This window comes from Hoplias malabaricus, chromosome 11 (genome assembly GCF_029633855.1).
Source record: "Hoplias malabaricus isolate fHopMal1 chromosome 11, fHopMal1.hap1, whole genome shotgun sequence".
Classification (NCBI taxonomy): Eukaryota; Metazoa; Chordata; class Actinopteri; order Characiformes; family Erythrinidae; genus Hoplias; species Hoplias malabaricus.
In genome coordinates, this window is record NC_089810.1 from 11,417,984 (window position 1) to 11,438,074 (window position 20,091).

The 20,091-nt window shown below is 39.6% G+C and overlaps 1 protein-coding gene across 1 annotated transcript in view; it reads right to left on the reverse strand.

Moving 5' to 3' along the window:
- abcc8b (ATP-binding cassette, sub-family C (CFTR/MRP), member 8b) overlaps window positions 1–18,177 on the reverse strand; it is a 30,832-nt gene extending 12,655 nt beyond the window's left edge. The window contains exons 1-22 of the mRNA XM_066684394.1: window positions 18,094–18,177; window positions 17,302–17,423; window positions 16,768–16,934; window positions 15,237–15,479; window positions 13,634–13,822; window positions 12,243–12,407; window positions 10,765–10,920; window positions 10,250–10,384; window positions 8,721–8,883; window positions 8,364–8,404; window positions 7,263–7,414; window positions 6,543–6,654; window positions 6,285–6,416; window positions 5,920–5,992; window positions 5,000–5,105; window positions 4,144–4,176; window positions 4,023–4,061; window positions 3,647–3,745; window positions 1,818–1,902; window positions 1,650–1,730; window positions 478–615; window positions 119–232 (exon numbers count right to left, since the gene is read on the reverse strand). Coding sequence (XP_066540491.1) covers window positions 119–232; window positions 478–615; window positions 1,650–1,730; window positions 1,818–1,902; window positions 3,647–3,745; window positions 4,023–4,061; window positions 4,144–4,176; window positions 5,000–5,105; window positions 5,920–5,992; window positions 6,285–6,416; window positions 6,543–6,654; window positions 7,263–7,414; window positions 8,364–8,404; window positions 8,721–8,883; window positions 10,250–10,384; window positions 10,765–10,920; window positions 12,243–12,407; window positions 13,634–13,822; window positions 15,237–15,479; window positions 16,768–16,934; window positions 17,302–17,392 — 2,514 coding nt within the window. The 5' untranslated portion in view covers window positions 17,393–17,423; window positions 18,094–18,177. The remainder of the gene's footprint in view (window positions 1–118; window positions 233–477; window positions 616–1,649; window positions 1,731–1,817; window positions 1,903–3,646; window positions 3,746–4,022; window positions 4,062–4,143; window positions 4,177–4,999; window positions 5,106–5,919; window positions 5,993–6,284; window positions 6,417–6,542; window positions 6,655–7,262; window positions 7,415–8,363; window positions 8,405–8,720; window positions 8,884–10,249; window positions 10,385–10,764; window positions 10,921–12,242; window positions 12,408–13,633; window positions 13,823–15,236; window positions 15,480–16,767; window positions 16,935–17,301; window positions 17,424–18,093) is intronic.
- Window positions 18,178–20,091: the final 1,914 nt, after the last annotated feature.

The window sequence follows — 20,091 nt, forward strand, 5'->3', positions numbered from 1 at the left end:
AGTTGGACCGCCATTGTTTTACTGTACTTTAGTTGGATTAACTTAGGTGCTACACAGATTAATATACTTCTTCCAGTGCTTTTAATTGTTAACTTTTTAAGCCTCAATATTTTTGAACCTTGTTTTGTCTGTTCATCAGGGTCTTCCAGTGTTCATACAGCTCTGGCTCTGCACACTGGATGTCCTTCAGCGTCCCCTGAGCCTGGATTCTCCCGTCCTTCATGGCAATGATCTGGGGATTAAAAATAGAACATATAAGCACTATAGGCCTCTGTGGTGTAGCGTCATGTCATGGCATTTCAAATGCCATGAGTGAAATCCTGTTTTACTGCTCTGGAGCTCTAACATCATATCCCTCTAAATATTTTATACTCCTCCTGAAATGTCCTCAAAAGGTACAGATTTTCATTCATAGTTTCAGCAGCTCTTGCTAACAACTGAGCCTAGAGGAAGTGTTTTGTAGAGTTTTGTACTCACCCAGTCTGCATGTGGTAAATACTGCAGTTTGTGTGTGACCAGAACCACTGTCCTCCTCTCATGTCTGAGCAGCTTCAGAATGCCCTCCTGCATCAGGTGATCACTCAGGTGGATGTCCAGGGCTGAGAATGGGTCATCCTGAGAAAGAATGACAGATGTATGTTACCACAGACTGGTGCTGCAAATCTTTACCATTAAAGACTTTAGTATAGGTGCCTTAAGCTTAGCACTTTTGCCTTTTAATCTACTCTCTTTCTTTGTCAATTTCATTGGTCTTTTTTGTTGTAAACTGAAACAAATCAATGTGAAGTGGGTCCGTACTGATACAAACTCCACTGTGAATGCGTGCCTTACTTTGCTCCCAGATGATTATAGCGCATTCAACTATAAAGGCAGCACAGAGTTTCTTTATTAGAGCGACAGAAAACACAGTAACACTAAGAAAATTCAGTTTCTATACACTGATTAATTTTAGAGGAGTTAATGTGTTCTCCCCTGTGTCTGCGTGGGTTTCCTCCGGGTGCTCCGGTTTCCTCCCACAGTCTAAAAACACATGTTGGTAGGTGGATCGGCGACTCAAAAAAAGTATCCGTAGGTGTGAGTGTGTGAGTGAATGTGTGAGTGTGTGTTGCCCTGTGAAGGACTGGCGCCCCCTCCAGGGTGTATTCCCGCCTTGCGCCCAATGATTCCAGGTATGCTCTGGACCCACTGTGACCCTGAACTGGATAAGCGCTTACAGATAATGAATGAATGAATGAATGAATAAATGATTCATTTTAATGTGGTCTTAGGTAGCACTATGTGGTCAGAGATAACATTGGTTTAATTACACATTATTCGCTCCTTGTTTTTTGGATATACCACCCAATCCACAGCGAAAAAAAGAAGTTCACTTTTAATGGTTGGTGTCAAGTATTAATGGTGTATACTTTAATGGTTTCTGCAAATATTACTCGTGTCTATACTCATCCTTTCATGAGCTATTGTTATATGTCTTAAATGATGAATCGATGAAACAGGAAACTCCTGTTTTTAATTTATTTTCATGAGAAAGGTCTGTATAGCAGAACACTGGCCAAGCAGCCAGACAGAGAACTGTATATGGCTCAAATAATGCAGTGTGAGGAGCTGTATGTGTTTCTGTAGGAAAGGTCTTCTCCTGCTGCACTCACCAGGAACACTACATTGGTTTCCTGATAAAGAGCCCTGGCCACACTGATGCGTTGCCTCTGACCTCCAGACAGAATAATACCCTGTTAGAGAGAGATCGAAATGTGAGAACACACACACACACACACACACACACACAATTCCATTTAAGGTAGTGTAAACAGGTGTACCTTCTCTCCAACCACAGTCTGATCTCCTAGAGGAAGAGTGTCAATATCAGGCTGCAGCTGGCAGGCTTCAATCACATCCTTATACCTGGAGATAGATACAAGAGACAGAAAGTAAGGGGGAATGAGGAGGAGGCTTTAAAGTCTTATCATTATTAACAAATTATAGAAAACTCGGAGATCAAACCAATCTAATGCCTGTTGTTGTTATTGGGCTAAATCAGATATTGAACAAATCTGATCCAGTACTGGAAAACAACTGTCCTGAAACCGCACACACACACACTGTAATATGATGTTGTTAGCTGCGCATATCTGTATGTAGGGTGTAGAATGTTTGGTGCTATTTTGTTGGTAGAGAGGCCTTTAAAGTTTAAATATTATTTGCAGTGATTACATTGTAGAACAAATATGTCCAACATGAACACATGTCAGTATTGATATATAGCTATTGCTCCTGTGGGGGGTTATTCAGTGCTTTCCATTTTGGACACGGTGTGATCATAAGACGAGCATCAAAACGTAGGCTTTCGCGCTCAATCGTTTTACAGGAAGACGTGGGAAAATGTAATTATGTGTAAATATTTTTTCCAAGTGCCTGCATGGAAAATCCTTTCTCACAGGATCCATCAATCCATCCATTATCTGTAAGCGCTTATCCAATTCAGGGTCATGGTGGGTCCAGAGCCTACCAGGAATCATTGGGCGCAAGACAGGAATACACCCTGGAGGGGGCGCCAGTCCTTCACAGGGCAACACAAACGCACACACTAACACTTTTGAGTCGCCAATCCACCTACCAACGTGTGTTTTTGGACTGTGGGAGGAAACCGGAGCACCCGGAGGAAACCCACATGGACACGAGGAGTTCTCACAGGATTTGATGGATTATTCGAAAGCAAATATAACCTTGGTTTATATCCAGAGTCCAGTTTATAGCAGAATCTTTCCTAAAACTTAAGAATTACTGCTGGGATTAAATTCACTGAGAAATATGTATTGGTAATAATGATATTTCCCCACATCTTCCTGTACCTGTATGCTCATCTCATGTTCACACAGCTTGATGCAAAGCACTGAATATACCCTTTGGGAGCATTTTATGTCAAATGTGAGTGAGTGAATGAATATAAAAATGTGTGAGTAGAGTTAAAAGAGGTGAGGTGATCTGTATGTAAAAAGAGCTCAATTTAAAATATATATATTAGTATTTGTTCAATGTTTCAACATCTATATATGAAAGGAGAAAATTGTAATGTTTAAAGAAAAAAAACCCAGTCCCATGTATTATAAGATCTGCCAGAGCTCTGAAGACATGGAAAGCCTCATTTGTTTTCCCTGAGCTGTCCAATAGAAGCGGCTCATTAGGCTGACGTGACTAGCCAGTGGCCAAACGCGTGAGCCTCGGTGGCTGTCTGAATGCAGAGATCTGGCTGAGCATGTAGGTCCATTAATGAGGAGATCTCATGGGCGTTCATAAGGGCCTGGCAGACAAAGAACATCGTGCCCAACCCAGCTGTCATTACATAAGAACTCTGAGACTGAGCACAGTACACCAGCTTTAATCTTCTTCCTCACAGTTTCTCCAAAACATCCATTACAAAAAAGCACAGGAAGTCCCTACAAAGGCTTTTTTCTATGTTCTAGGAAGGGGTTTGTTAGTTAGATAAAGACATTTCAATTTGGCCTCACGGCAGAGATTAAAACAAGTGGGATGAGTTATTGTGTTTGTGCAGAGCGCTGTGATTACTCCGCTGAAACAGAGTGTGCCTATCAACAGTGTTTCACATGAATAACCAGCAAGAGAGGAAGAGCATAAAGAAAAGCCCTACCTTTTTCCACTGGGGGCCATGTCGAACAGAATGTTCTCCTCCACCGTGGCATTGAGGAGCCAAGGCCTCTGGGAAGCATAAGCCACTGGAACTCGTTTACTGTAAATCAGATAAATCGGCCATTGCATAACAGTAGTTGTTATAGAGAAATATACACCGTCTCAGAAGCTACTGACTGACTTTTGGGCAAAATCAGATGTCATTTTATTTATTTTATGTGTCTCCAGGATTTTTTTTAAGCTCAGAATGCTGTTTTTATAGAAATTGATTTTGGCTATTTATAGTTGTCTATGTAGGCAATAGGGATCAAGGCAGTTAACTGGGTATTGGGACACTAAATAATTGAATGAATAATGAATGAATAATTTGCACTTACTCAGGTGTTTTTTGCCCACCATCATTATTAACAATCAGTCTAGAAAACAAAACAAAACAAACAAATAAATAAAATACTTTCAGACACCTTTTAGTGCAGGTACAAACAAATTAATATTTACCTTTCATTTCCTTCCTCGTCCAGCTCTGGTAACCTATGAAGTGAATGTAAATGTTATATATATATCAATATATCAATATATCAATACAGACAGACACACACACACACACACACACACACACACACTCAGTGTCCACTTTAAAAGTACAAAAAAATAATGCCATAAAATTATACAACACCCATGAAGAGGATAATTTCACAAGGTTCACCAACATTAAACTTTATATACTAATAATCCCCATCTGTGGGCAGTGACCTGTGGCTATTGATGAAGGACTAGAGGAGGAGTGTATGGACCAACAATGTCTGTCTAACACAGCAGCCAGTGAGCAGGTACAGTGATTAAAACTCCAGCAGCACTGATGTGTCTGATCCACACTGTATCAGCCCACCAGACATGAACACACCACCACGTCAGTGTAATTTCAGTGAAGAGAATGATCCACCACTGAAATCATACCTTCTCTGTGGTGGTCCTGACTATTGAAGAACAGTGTGAAAGTGGGCTAACAAATTATGCAGAGCAACACACTGACTACACACTTTAATTGTAGAATAAGTGTACCTATATGCAAAGTGAAGCTGATAAAAATGACAGTGGGTGTAGAAACAAAGAGGTAATTTGAATTTTATTGCTGATTGGTGTTGATACTTGTACTCTTATAATTTATAACAGAAATGATGTTTACAACAAATATATACCAATGTGCACTCAATAATATGCACCCAAAAGTGACTCTCTGGTCAGAAACAGAGATTACTGAGAACTGAGGGCTAGAGGAACACTAACACTGAGAATTAACTAATTAATTTAACTAATGAAATAAGCAAACCACTGCTGCTGTGTGACGTCTCACCTGTTCCAAGTGACAGTTCCTGAGATCTTCTGCATTTCTCCCAGAGCAGCCAACAATAAAGAAGACTTGCCACATCCAACCTGACCCACAATCATTGTCAACTCACCTGACACACACACACACACCACAGTGAGAAATCCCAGAAGAAAAGGTACCAGAGCCATCCGGTATATTCTAAGGATATAATGCACTTTACAAAGAAAGCTAGCACAATAATCCAATTTCCTTTAATGAAAAAGTGTAAACCAATTTGTCTCTGCGCAATACTGAGGCTCCAATGTCAGAATGCTAGTCTAGCAGTTCATCTAAATTGAAGTATTGCATTTCTCAAATGGAAGATTTTTGCCAGTGTCCTCACTGAAAAAAATGAATTGAGTTCACAGGTTTTTTCATGTCAAAGGAATGTTTATGTTGTGGATGCAAAACAGGAAATGTATATCAAATATATACTGTATATTGTTAATGTATTGTTAATGTATAAGTTGATACTTATTTTCATTTGTATTTTGCTAGTCTTTGGTTTCATCACTTTAGTTTTCTGGTTTTTAAATCTGGAAGAATGAGCTTTTTTCAATACACTGCAGCTGGTAAACTGAACTTTAGCATTAAAAATTTAATACAAAGGTTAACATTAATTTATTCATGAAGTAATGTGTCCTTGAATGGATTCTTGACTACCCTCGTCATAGCATGTTCTCTGCTTAAATTAAAGCAGTTGCTAAAAATGTCTTCTGTTTTTTTGGCTGATTTTTCAATTTAAACATATTTAATTTATTTAATTTCAGGGCTAAAATTGGACAAGCAATCTATGCTACTGAAAATTAGAAATGGCTGATATGTGCCACTAGAATGGCTAAGTGCATATGTGCATTAGTGGAAGGAAATTAGAAACATTCTACTGAGTTAAATGAAGCACTTACCAAATGGAATTTTAATGTCAATGTTAGATAAAGTGGGGCTTCCTGGAGTCCAGATGAAAAAGCCATTGTCAATCTATAAACATGAGAAACGTAGAGTTTCGTTAGCTAATCTATATTCCATGTACTGCTAGTGCATTGCTTATTTAATATGTCTTGCTATTATCTCTTTATTATTTACATATTTATCCATCCATTCATTATCTGTAACCGCTTATCCAATTCAGGGTCACGGTGGGTCCAGAGCCTACCTGGAATCATTTGGCGCAAGGTGGGAATACACCCTGGAGGGGATGCCAGTCCTTCACAGGGCTTACATATTTATATATTTTATTATTTAATAATATGTCTTGTCTTTAATCTCTTACTTTGATGCAGATATTATCTTCTTTTGCCATGGCACCCAGTTCTTGATCTTGCTGAGGTAAGTTGCTGTTCTCATCCTGTTTGGATTTGTTCTTCCGGTGGACGAGTTTCGAGGCCTCGAGCTGTAGCATGTACTGAGAAAGAACAGGCCTGATCTTACTTATGATGCTCCAAATAAATTTAGCAGCTTTGTACAGATTTAGTTCAGATGTGAATAAATAACAATATGAACTGCCAAGGTGATTTTAATCTGTACTTACAACTGACTTGATCTGGCTGTGGTCGTTTGTAGTAGTGGCTGGAGGAGGTGTTTTCGGCTCTTGATCAAGTTCGATCTCACCACTGGTGAGGAATTCACCAAGTTTTTGCACACTGGAATGAATGGAGAAGAGGAAAACAACAAATACTTTTATTACAACAGCAATGTTATGCAATCTATGAAATATGGTCAGTCACATACAAATGTTCAGGTGACCCTGGACCAACTGCATTCCAAAAATAAGTAAAAATAAGTGTGTGTCCTATATAGGTTAGAAAATGGATTAGCAATCAATACCTAAGTCCATACGTTTCAATTAGCAATATAAGCCTCTTGGACCCAGTGCAAATTAAAGAAGCAAACTTCAGAAACTGAATATGCTTTACTTTATTTGCTACATCTATGGAAACCATGAATGTGATTTGTTGCCTACTGTTTTAATGTGTAATGTGCATTAGCAGAAATAATTAGGACAAAGACAAAGTTGCTCCTGGACTAGGATTGTGTGTATTACCAGACAGCATGACAAGTGTACATATTGTTTGCATACTATAGATTGGTTGTCACTATCACTCTAAGTGTCTTCTGTTGCCGTATTTATAAACAGACATGTAAGAGCAGTGATAATGGCCTGGAGAATTCCTCTCAGCCAGACAGATGTTTACATAACTGAACAGAGATACTGTGATTTGATCTTCGATTTCCCGAGAGGGTCAGTCACCTTACGAGAGCCTTGACTGTGGAGTGCAGGACACTGGAGAGCAGGAAGAGGGGAGTGACCAGGATGTGGAAGAGAGAGAGAGAGGCGAAAGCCACAGCAGGGGACAGGTCGGTGTCAGCCGAACTGTGCACGTGGACATGCACCACAAACGTCTGCGAAATGCAAATAGGATTATTTCATATATGCAAAGCCCTACTGGAGCTGTCCTGGATTTACTTAGGGAGATAATGTCATTTAAATGATGGGTCATTTTTGCAGGCTAACATTAATAATTCCTGAGAGAATGGTCCTCTCTGATTGGCTGAACTTGGAGCTCTCTCTTGGCTTGGTCACACTTTATTAACATCTGTATCAAGTGACCTTATCATTAGTTGGAAACTAGACATGTACAGCTAGCATTTCTATGGGCTCTGAATAGGTCTCCTGTCTTGGCTTATGATCTGATTTGGTGACTGGAGGCTGGGTCCTGCACATATTTACTACAACTTGAGTTTATGTACATGGAAATAATAATAATAATAATAATAATAATAACTTTAATATTTCCCTACTGCTCTAGTGGTGAGGCTCCAATGCTTTCACTTACACAGCCCGGGTTAGATTCTCAGTCAGGGAATGAGATTTTGGGGGCAGTCATAGCCTTAAAGTCAAAGAGGTGAGCTTGAGACCAAAGGGTCGTTGGTTCAATTCCCAGAACTGGCAGGAAAAGTAATCTACAGCTGAAGTGCCCTTGAGCAAGGCAACTAACCCCCTAACTGTTCCATAAGGGCTCTGGCTAGTAGCCCACTGCTCGGGTTAGGGTTATGTATGTGGCAAAAAATAAAAAATAAATCACCAGCATGTGTTTGTGTGTTCACTACCACAGATGGTTTAAATGCAGAGAATCAATTACCCCAAGGGTATTAATAAAGAAACTCTAACCTGTGGAACTGTGAGAAAATTAAACAGATCTATTCACTTCATCTAAAGCAATTAGAAGAGCAAATCCCATTACTGAAGCTATTCTGCTACAAATACATCAGCTTGAACAAGGCTTAAGAGAATAGTAAATAATTCATATAGTAATATTCATCAAACAAGAAAAAAGAGCAACACACTCACAGTAAGAACTGCTGCAATAGGAATGGCTGCATTCATGAAAACTGCAGAAAAAAAGGGGATTCATTTATTAACGCCTTAAACATGGGCTTGTGTATGAGTCCCCACTTTTACAACTACATAACTTACGTACAGTATTAGTTTATTATCAGTTACTACGTTATTAGCAATTATTAAATAACGGAATATATTTGAAATATGTCTAGAATTCAACAAGCATTTTTAAGATACATATTTAGGCTTAAATGAGTAAAAGATGTGGGCCCATACTAATCTTACATTCTTTTGAAATTAGATATAAATATTTGTGTGTGTGTGTGTGTGTTAATGTGTGTGTGTGTGTTTCTGTAAAAGCCTCACTGGAGAGAGACGTGTACAGAGCGAAGGTTCGGAGGCTGCTCAGCTCTTTCTGCCGAGTGTCCTCCACACTGGACCTGAATATGTGCTCCCAGGCGTACAGTTTTAGCAGCTTAATACCCCTCAACAACTCGTTTGTTTTCTTCAGTCTCTCGCTAGAGTACTCCTGCAACACACACACACACACACACACATACATACACACATAAATGAAACTTGAAATGTTCTAAATTTTAAGTTTATAAAAAGTTAGGAGCATTTTTGATGGTATCATAGATCAGCCTTGTAACTTAACTATACACTTAAGTAGTATTGGAGCTCTCTAAAAATGTCTTGCACTCAGCTGGCAACAATTTAGCATATCATCATTTTGTCACTATATAATTTTTCACAGAATTACAAAATGATGCAGTTTACAGTGTATTCGATTTTTTTCGAGAGATAAACAGAAAGAATCCAAAATTAATGCTCATGTGCTAACGTGCTAATATTAAGTCCCACTCCGGGTGACTGTCTGTGAGGAGTGTGGTGTGTTCTCCCTGTGTCCACGTGGGTTTCCTCCGGGTGACTGTCTGTGAGGAGTGTGGTGTGTTCTCCCTGTGTCTGCGTGGGTTTCCTCCGGGTGACTGTCTGTGAGGAGTGTGGTGTGTTCTCCCTGTGTCCACGTGGGTTTCCTCCGGGTGACTGTCTGTGAGGAGTGTGGTGTGTTCTCCCTGTGTCTGCGTGGGTTTCCTCCGGGTGCTCCGGTTTCCTCCCACAGTCCAAAAAAACATGTTGGGAGGTGGATTGCCAGCTCAAAAGTGTCCCTAGGTGTGAGTGTGTGTGTGACTGTGTTAGTGTGTGTGTGTTGCCCTGTGAAGGACTGGCGCCCCCTCCAGGGTGTATTCCCGCCTTGCGCCCAATGATTCCAGGTAGGCTCTGGACCCACCGTGATCCTGAAGTGGATAAGCAGTTACAGATAATGAATAATTGAAAGAAAATAACATATGAATTTAATGGTGTTCTTCTTTTCTTTAAATGTTACTATGTATAACGGCACTGTGGATATACAGTATATGTTGCTGTAGCATAATAGGTAACACCCCTGCTTTCCACACAGCAAAATAGGGCAGCTACAGTAAACTATACCAAAAGTCCTTGGGCAAGACTCCTAATATTACGTTTGTCTGAATCTGTACCGGCATGTCGGCGCAGCAGGTAGTGTCACTGTCACACAGCTCCAGAGATCTGGATGACTGTATGTGAGGTGTTCGGTGTGGTGTTTGGTTTCCTCCCACAGTCCAAAAACACACATGGATAGGTGGCTCAAAATTGTGTGTGGGTGAATGTGTGGGTGTCTGTGTCGCCCTGTGAAGGACTAGCGCCCCCTGTGTTCCCGCCTTGCGCCCAGTGATTCCGGGTAGGCTCCGGACCCACCGCAACCCTGAACTGGATAAGTGGTTACAGAAAATGAATGAATGAATCTGTAATATGATTAACATTGTAAGTTGCTCTGCATGAGCGTGTTAATATGTAATGAGTGAGATATTCACCAGTGTGCTCTTCTGGGCAAGAGAGAGTTGTGTGGCCACAAAGTACTGCATTGGGGCCAGAACAGTAATCACGGCTGCTCCAATAAGGGCACTGACCCCCAGAAAGTAATACAGCAGAATAACACCAATCGTGATCTGTCAAACACAGATAACTACATTTCATATAATTACACAGCATAATGACATGGAAAAGCAGATAAACAACTTTAATTAATTAACACACCAGAGATGATGCTGTTCTTTCAAATGATCACTGACCCCCTTTTCAGAAACCTTGTGTGAGTACTGTGATGGAATGCAGCAAGGCTGTTTATGTGGAAGTAAATTAAGGTGTTTTTAATAAAGTGGCCACTGAGTGGACATACAGGTGGGTGTTTCAAATCAAGTGTACAGTGAGTATACACAATTTCTTTGACAACGTATTCTCCTCACTAGGACATGCATAGTATAGTTTGAAATGCAATTGAATGTCAGTGTTACGACAGATACAGACAAAAACACACTGGGGCACTGACCTGTACTGGCATGGCCCACAGGTTTGGACACAGGAAGAAGAACCACATGAGCTGGTTGGTGTCTCTGGCCACTAGGTTACAGACCTGAGAGACAGTTACTTCTCCCTTAGAAATGGTGGAGGTGCAGAGACGCATGATCTTATTATAGACCTTACACTGAAAAATAAGAAAAACATACACATGATACAGGTTCGTTAAGATGATCCTGGTAAGAAACAAACAGCACTTTCCTTTTCATGTTATTGCGTCTTTCTGAATGTAGTTTCGTTTTGCGTTTATACATTAATAAATTATGCTAGTTATTCAAACATATTTATCATAATTTAGTAATTATTTTGGTCATTTAGTCATTGTCTGTAACCGCTTATCCAGTTCAGGGTCGCGGTGGGTCTGGGGCCTACCCAGAATCATTGGCCGCAAGACAGGAACACACCCTGGAGGGGGCGCCAGTCCTTCAAAGGGCAACACACACACACTCACACCTACGGACACTTTTGAGTCATCAATCCACCTACGAACGTGTGTTTTTGGACTGTGGGAGGAAACCGGAGCACCCAGAGGAAACCCACGCAGACACAGAGAGAACACACCACACTCCTCACAGACAGTCAGCTGGAGCGGGACTCGAACCCACAACCTCCAGGTATTAATTTGCTTATATATATATATAAATGATTCTGAAACATAACTCATTTCTTTTGGTTTCAAATTAAAGTTTTGACAATAATAAAAATGCTAAAACAAACTATAATTAACATGAAATGAACAATTATCCTTCACATAAAATTATCTTCTATATGGGGTCCCAGAGGCCCCTGCTATAAAACAAGGGAAACCAAAGCAAATTGGATGTCCATATACTTTTTATTTAATTTTTGTGTTTTGGAAAATTCAGCCAAAACATTAAAGCCAACGTCTTGTTTATACATGTATTGTCTGTTTGAGGTGCCCATCATGGTGGGCCAACAAGATAGATGTGTCTAATACAGCAGACAGTGAGGGAGCACAGTTTTTAATAACTCCAGCAGCACTGCCGTTTGATCCACTCATACCAACAAAACAGACGCCAGAATACCACCCCCACATCAGCGTGACTGCTGCGCTGGTATTAACTGGTATTACTGCTCACTGCTTGTCCTTTGGTGGTCCTGACCATTATAGAAAAGGGTGAAAGGGGGCAAACAATGTATGCAGTGTAACAAATGGAGTAAAGTGTGTAATAGCAGAACCACAAAGTGCACTTATATGGTATTGGAACTGAAATATGATGGCTGTAATGTTATGATGGCAGATTGCTGTAAGTATTGTATATAACATTTTCACACACCTACTTTGCACTAAACTCTTATTCTGTCCATGGGATATTCATTAAATGATATAAAAAGTGATAATATTAAATTATTAAAAGTTCATGATAAAACCAAGGTAATAAAAGAACTGAAAATTTAATGCTGATAACAACAAAGGAGAATTTAAACCTGAATGGCTCCTCTGAGTTTGATTCCGGTTTCTATGGCAACATAGTAGGAGGCCTGCAGCAGGGTCCTCTGGAGGAGCAGAGCAAGGAAAAGCAGCACAGCCAGAACGTACGCATTTGCTAAGAAAGCCTGAGAGGAAATGAAGTGGACCCCCAGCAGCTTTACCTGCAGCACACAACGTGACAAACTGAAACCAGAGCTGACACCTCAACACCACACACACCTCCACAGTATTGATCTGAAGCTCTGAGATAATCAACTGCTGCTTTCTTTCCAACTACGGCTTCTTTAACCCTCTAGGTTTATTATTCATTTAGTAACCCTTATGCTTTTAATCAGTGATAATTAATTACTCACCAACAACGAGCATATAATTCAAGATATTAAATTATGAGCAAATACAAATATAATCAATTACATTCAGGTACATATGATTAAAAAGTACTTGATTTTTTCACATTTATATTTAGTACATTACCACATGCATCAGAGTGTCTTTGTCCCTGTTCACTGCATTACAGTTTAGCATAAACATATATTTAAAGTGAGTCGGCAAAACAGGTGAAGCTTCCTTTATTCCTAAATATAAACAGGAAAATAAGACCTATATAAGATCAATAATAAATCGCATATAATGATTTTTCTTCAGTTGTTCCACATGAGCATGAAATCTTATTGCTCATTCTTGCAAATGGAGAGCATCAGTGCAGATGCACAGGCCTTTAATCTACTGTTAATCAAGAGAAAGATCTGCTGTGGACACTTTCTGACCTTCAAATACAGTGTTTAGAATTCAGACTGCATGCAACGGTCCAAGGTTTTATGGTGACATTTCCATGACACTTTCATATCGCTTAGTTTTGCAGTTCTTATAAAATTGCAAAAATAAAATGAACAAATATCTAAAATTAGATTCCCAAATGTGTAATGAATGGCCATATATAGATATATCATATGTCAGGCATATATTTATAAACATATGTTAACAAATGTGACGTACATTCTATATTATACATATATGCACAATATGTGTTCCCTTTTCAATATAATTGCCCTGTTGAAAAATCATTAGAAACCACTAGGGATTTCTAATGGTTCTAAATAGATTCCAGTTGCTCTGTAATGGGAATCGAATTGTAAGTGTTGTTCCTTAAGGTTCCTGTTTAGTAAACTATTTTATTTCCTTCGGCTTCTGATGGTATATTCTGGTGTTTACAATGTTTCAACTGGAACTGAGTTACTGAATGAAATAATGATAACTAATAATATGACTTTTTTAATGCCTCATATTGTTACTACTGTGTGTGTAAAGGCTGATGCAGTGCAGAAATAATATTTTGATCCAAACGATGATCTCTCTTATTGTTTTAATGTGTGGTCATGAGCATTACCGGGGTTTTGATGGTGTAATTGTCACGGCTGATGTGATGTACAATGCCAGAGATGCAGAGGGGTCCCGCGAAGCCCAGCAGGTCAGCCAAGAAACGAAAAGTAATGCTGAGGAGCAGAGGTCTGCCAAACGCCTGCTTTAGAGCATGCCATATCCACTGAGAACTGTGCACTGACACAACTCCTTTCTCCTGCGAAACAGACCAAAGAAAAATGTATGCATTACTGTATACGTATTTGCCGCGACTGTGGTTATAAAGAGGTTTGAATACATTTTATAGTGATATATCGTGAAGTACTTTGTCAGAATAATGGCATTTACATATTGGAAGAGAGACTCTGATTAGAAGCTGCTCAATCTGAATATTTTGTTATCAGTAAAATTTGAAGGATCTCAAAATTGTGATAATTCAGAATGTAGCATGTCATTCTGCTGTGACAAAGGTGCAAATAGTTGAGTGTAATGAGCTACTAGTGAGCAACAAGGGTAAAAAAAGAAGGACTAACACACTCCTACTGTGAAAACAATTCACACTTCAAATCAGGATGGATGAAGTAATACGTACAACTGCCACAAAGCAAGAAAAAACAACAACGACTGAAACAATGACACATTTCCACCCAAACTTATTCCAAGAATATTACTGCCAAAGAGTGAAAAGGGTTTAATCCATGTGCTTTCTGAGAATTCACTATTAATACAGTGGTATAATAAGCATCACAATTAAACCCTTAAAAGCATGGTACTAAGTGTGTTTTTAACCACACATTAAAGCATTCAGTGTTTCTTTATTTATGTAACACTTCCAAAAACCATGCTGGACCTGTCCTGGCTCATGTAAGCAGCTTAATATGACTTCTTATAAGGAATCTCACATCACAAAGATGAAGAACAGAAGACAACCCTCCCAGTTTAATACTTATTCTCCCATAATATATGCAAACACACACACATCTACAAAAATCTACCAAAAATTTAGAACGAAAAATATAAGCAGGCAAGTATACAAACATCGTTGTGTACCGAGTAAAAGGGAGTCTCGTTTTTTTGTTTGTTTCCTTCTATGCTGCTCTGCACGTGTCATTGATTCAGCTACAGTTTAATCCTGCGCAACATCTGCTGAGTGCAATACAACTCTCACCGTGATTAACTCCTATCGGCTCTATGTGAAAACACAAAGCAATTCCATAACACTGTAATGCCTGCCTTCTTTAAATTGGTTTTGTCTTAGGCCTGAACAGTATATAGAGGTCAATCTGACAAAACTGAATATCATCTACATAAGGACAAACGTTTAACGGTTAAATATATTTACATCTAACAAAACAACAACTATAAAACTCCACGGAATTTACTTTTCTATTTTACACTGTTAAAAGAGTTCAGTATTTTTCTGGTCATTATTTTGTGTTGAGAGTTTTCTGGTGAATGTTGTCCAGATAAGAGTCCTAATTCTGGCTTATATCTGGCTATACTGCACACACCATGCTGGAATGTTTTGATAGTACAGATATCTTTGTTATTAACCAGTGGAACACGTACTCCTAATTAGGTGGTATTCCTAAAAAAGGTATTTTTGTGATGATAGCAAGCCTGGAAAATACCTTCTGAATATCAAAAGCCTTGCGTAGCCTCTGGTAGTTGGTGATGGCTCTCACGTCAATGGGCAGCTTGCCTATGCTCTTCTGGGTGATGGGCCGCATGTGGGCTGATGTGATGAAGGTGTTCATCCACCAGTATGTGCTTTTAGACAGCAGGTTGACGAAGGGCTGGAGAAAGCGTACCCCCAGGTCCTGCAGGTCTTTAGGGGGCTTCAGCTCAGTGGGATGAGGGAAGAACACATAGCGCTGGAACACACAGGAACAGATGGAGGACAGAGGAGGAAGAGGATTACTCACACATCATCACCACAGCAGCTAAAGAGGTCATTGATATGGACAGCACCATTGCCAGGGCTTTGGTAAAACAATGGGTAGCAAACAGAAACATCAGACAAACGGTGGCCATAGAATAACGCTTTATTTCACCTGCCCTAACTCACTTAACTCAGCTGACACTGGACCCCGCTCGGTTCAACTAAAGCTCCCACATGCCTCAGTGTTGCTTGTAAATCGTGATATTGAGAATACTGCATTTTGGCGCTCATCTATCAATGCGATCGATGTAGACATATGAAAGTAGTTATGTGCCCTCCTCCCAGTGTTGTGATGTAACTGCATATATGAACACAGTCTTTTTGTGCACATGAAGAGGCTGGGTTTTAACTGCACAATCAGATGTCTATTACCCAACGATCCAAAAACCACAACCTCTGTTCACCTCAGTCTGCTGCTAAACGGCTTAAACGGCAGGGGAGAGGGGGGATTTATGCACTGCCCCCACCTCTGGCGGAGAGGACAGCTGTGGGGTCTGAACCATCAGTGAGACATGACAAAACCGACAGATGAAGTAGATAAAGCGCAGCTAGCTCCATGCCTCTGTTCTCTTAATCCTGCATAGACAGGGAAGGCTTTCTGTGAATGTAATTATGCAACAGAGTGAGAGGATCATAGTGCACAGGGCAGGTAAGTGTCCTTGCCATATCATTTGTTGTGTGACACAGCTGTAGCTTATCACAATTCGGACCAAAGCCTTCCATCAGAGCCTATTCAGCGTCAGGGTTATCTGTATGGGCTTAAATGGGATTCAGACATTTCTGTCTTTAAACAGGTTGAAAGTTTTTTTTTTTTATAAAACATACAGACAGGTTTACAGCTAGAAGGGAAAGCTCTATGTCTATGCTCTGAATACAAAGTTTTGTGTATTAGAATTAGAATCACTTTATTGGCCACTGTACTTTAGGAATTTGTTATCTGCATTTAACCCAGTTTGTGCAGTGAAACACACATTTACTCACACTAGTGAACACTAGGGGGCAGTGAGCACACATGCCAAGAGTGGTGGGCAGCCCTAGCCACAGTGCCCGGGGAGCAGTTGGGAGTTAGGTGCCTTGCTCAAGGGCACTTCAGCCATGACCTGCCATGCCTGCAATTTTTCCAGTCTCAGGTTTCAGTTTGGTAACCTGATCACTTAAAAACAATATTCTAATGAACAGTAGCTCCTCCTCCTAACCCATAAATACACTCATCTTCTCACCCAGCGGAGTATAACGTTGACCTCCACAGCAAGCAGAAGGCCGTAGATCAAAGCCAGCAGTCCAGTGATACAGAAGCGTAACTGCCCCACTCCAATGCCGTGTTCATTAAACTTCGCAAACTTGATGGTTTTTGTGACAAAGGCCAAAATCCAGTATATAAGCAATGCTACAAGAAAACGAAAGATAAAAAACAATGATATATTGCATTAACCATTACCTGAAAATAGATTTAAGCTATATAATGGAGAAATATGGTAATAACCATGTGTAGCATTTTAAACTTACAATGCACCGTTATATAGAAGCCCTAAAAAGACGACTACCATTTTTTATAGGAAGAAACTCAAAAGAATTCTCTTAACTTTGTCCAACGTTGTAGGAAAGCCTATATAGGACTGTCTACGAATGAATGTGTATAGGTTACTTCAGACATATATTACTCTTAACACACTAAATACGAAGGTAACATGTAACATCGCCATATAACTGTGATCAGTCTCTAATGTGTATTTAAATCCCTATCCTGTACCTACCTAACAATAAGTTGGGAAAGTTGGAGGTTTCTATGTTGTGGTAGTAGATTATAGATGTGATAGCAGCTAGAATGCCCAGTCCAGCTGGCATGTAGAGGTGGACGTGACGTGATTGGTTGAACCTGAGGATAGAGAAATGTTAATATAAGAAATTAACATTGAGCAAGATAATCACAACCATACTATACTGTTTATAATCGGACATTTCTGATTGGCTGAGAAACATTCAAAGCCATTGCAAAAATATCCAGTGTACAAACACATTACATACCAACTGTTATTAAAAAAAAGCACTGTGCATCTCTGGGGATAAGCTTTGTGTTGCTTGGCAGCAGCAGTCTACTTTAAACAGTCCATTCATTATTCCATTAATATGTAAACAACATATTCAACATTATACAGAGGACATTATACATAATGCAAAGGATGGAGATTTAATCTAAGTTTGTGGCTGGAATTTTCCTAAATAATGCCCAAAAATGGAGGTGTTTTATCCAATAGGGAATAACGCCTTTAAAAAAATTATGAATAAAATGTTTTATCATTTCTGGCCAACTTTGAAACTCTACACAAATAATTCAGATCTACTCAAATATACACAGTATATATGGACAATATACTAAATGTGTCTAAATATGTCAAATGCACATGTATGTTTCACCTTTATCCACTACAATGTACAGTAGAAACAGACTTCCATGGTTTAGGAATTCCAGACCAGCGTGGTTTTATCAACAGGTCAATAACAGCTATAAGTATTTAATTATTCACAATAACATAATGATCTCTCACCCATCGGAGACAATGCCCTCAGCGATCTCACACACCAGCACAAAGAGCAGAGCAGCAGTGAGCAGCCAGCGGACGTTATGTCCAGGAAAATGCAGCCAGGTGCTGTGGTGAATGTGGACTTTAGAGCTCTGACTACCCCAGCCTACAGACACCCAGAAACATCACTCAGATGGACATGATTTGGATTGTTTTATGGACAATAAAGCATTAAAATGACATGACATAAATATGTACTTCCTTAGATCCGTTTGCTTATTGTGGTTAGTAACTGTGTTGATGCAAAAAAGAATACTGTCATTGTCAGTACCAAATATTTTATCCCCAAAAATGAAGGAATGATTTATTTATATTAAGATAAGTATTCATTCATCCATTATCTGTAACCGTTTATCCAGTTCAGGGTCGCGGTGGGTCCAGAGCCTACCTGGAATCATTGGGCGCAAGGCAGGAATACACCCTGGAGGGGGCGCCAGTCCTTCACAGGGCAACACACACACTCACACCTACGGACACTTTTGAGTCGCCAATCCACCTACCAACGTGTGTTTTTGGACTGTGGGAGGAAACCGGAGCACCCGGAGGAAACCCACGCGCACACAGGGAAAACACACCAACTCCTCACAGACAGTCACCTGGAGCGGGAATCGAACCCACAACCTCCAGGTCCCTGGAGCTGTGTGACTGCGACACTACCTGCTGCGCCGAAAGCTGTGAGAACTTAACTTTGAATCATCTAAATTGAAACTGCTGTTAATGTTTATGTTAATGGTGCGTACATATATTATGCAGGACAATTGCTTACATAATGCTGTCCTTATCCTACTTATTTATGAGTTTCCTATCTCCACATTCAGTTCCAACTCGAAGAGAACATCTACGATGGTGGGGAAACCCTGTTCTATCTGTTTTATTTACGTTTAGTCTCTCTGCCTCTTTTCAGGTGGAATGGTATGTTTGAGGGGAAAAACAACAACTTTCCTGTAATTTTTTATTCACTGTTTGAATAACCACAAAAACTCATTTGTACGTTGTACTTTTGTTCTGTATACGTACATGCAGTTAGATGTCTCCCAAATTTGGAGACATTTCCACATTAAAGAATCCAAAACAGCAGAAGTCAATGGCGCAGGAATAGAGCAATATCCTCATCCTGGTTCATGCTTTTTAAAGTTTTGTTATAAATTCTTTAAAAAATTATTTGGCTATTTACTGACACCAGGGCTTCGTAAACACATCAGACTGGTTTTGAGCACACAAACAGACCACAGAGCTAACAAATGGTGAGGAACCATAGAAAAGTGATTCTTAATTTTTTTTTTTCATGAATGTAGCTTTTAAACGACACACAACACATTTCCTTCAATACTTCTGAGTGTCCTGATAACGATGCTGTTTTACACCCCACATATTTTGCTTCTGTTGTGGTTTGGGATTCCCCCATGTTTAAATATTGTTTAAATATTAGCTTTTATTTCTATTTACTACAGTAACGAACCAACGAATTTATAAATACAGACAATTGTTGTGTGAGACTGGAAAACCTTGTGTTATTTTCCCTCAGGTGCACAGCTCTGAGCATTAAACCATGTATAATCTTGGACATAAGTTTTATTTGTTTGGTACCATTTTTGAAGGCAGTGAGTAAGTTGCCTGGTCATGTTCATCCTGTCATTTATACTGCCTCAATCTAGAAGTCTGAACCATCAAATGTTTTTTTGTTTTGTTTTTTTACACAGCACACAAACAGATCCAGACCTAGACCACCCCTCTTTCTTTGTTTCACCGTTTACAGTTCCATCAACATCAGACATATTCCAGGGTGCTAAAATTACAGAGTGTTAGGTGAACTGTGAGGAAAACATTTGCATCATTTTTCAAAACTCTATTGGATTGAAATTGTACTTTTGAACTGTTTGTAGTGATGGACCAACAAGAAGAAACACTCATGAACTCAAACATTAAAACCTGACCGTACGATCAGCACTGAAGTCTCAGGAC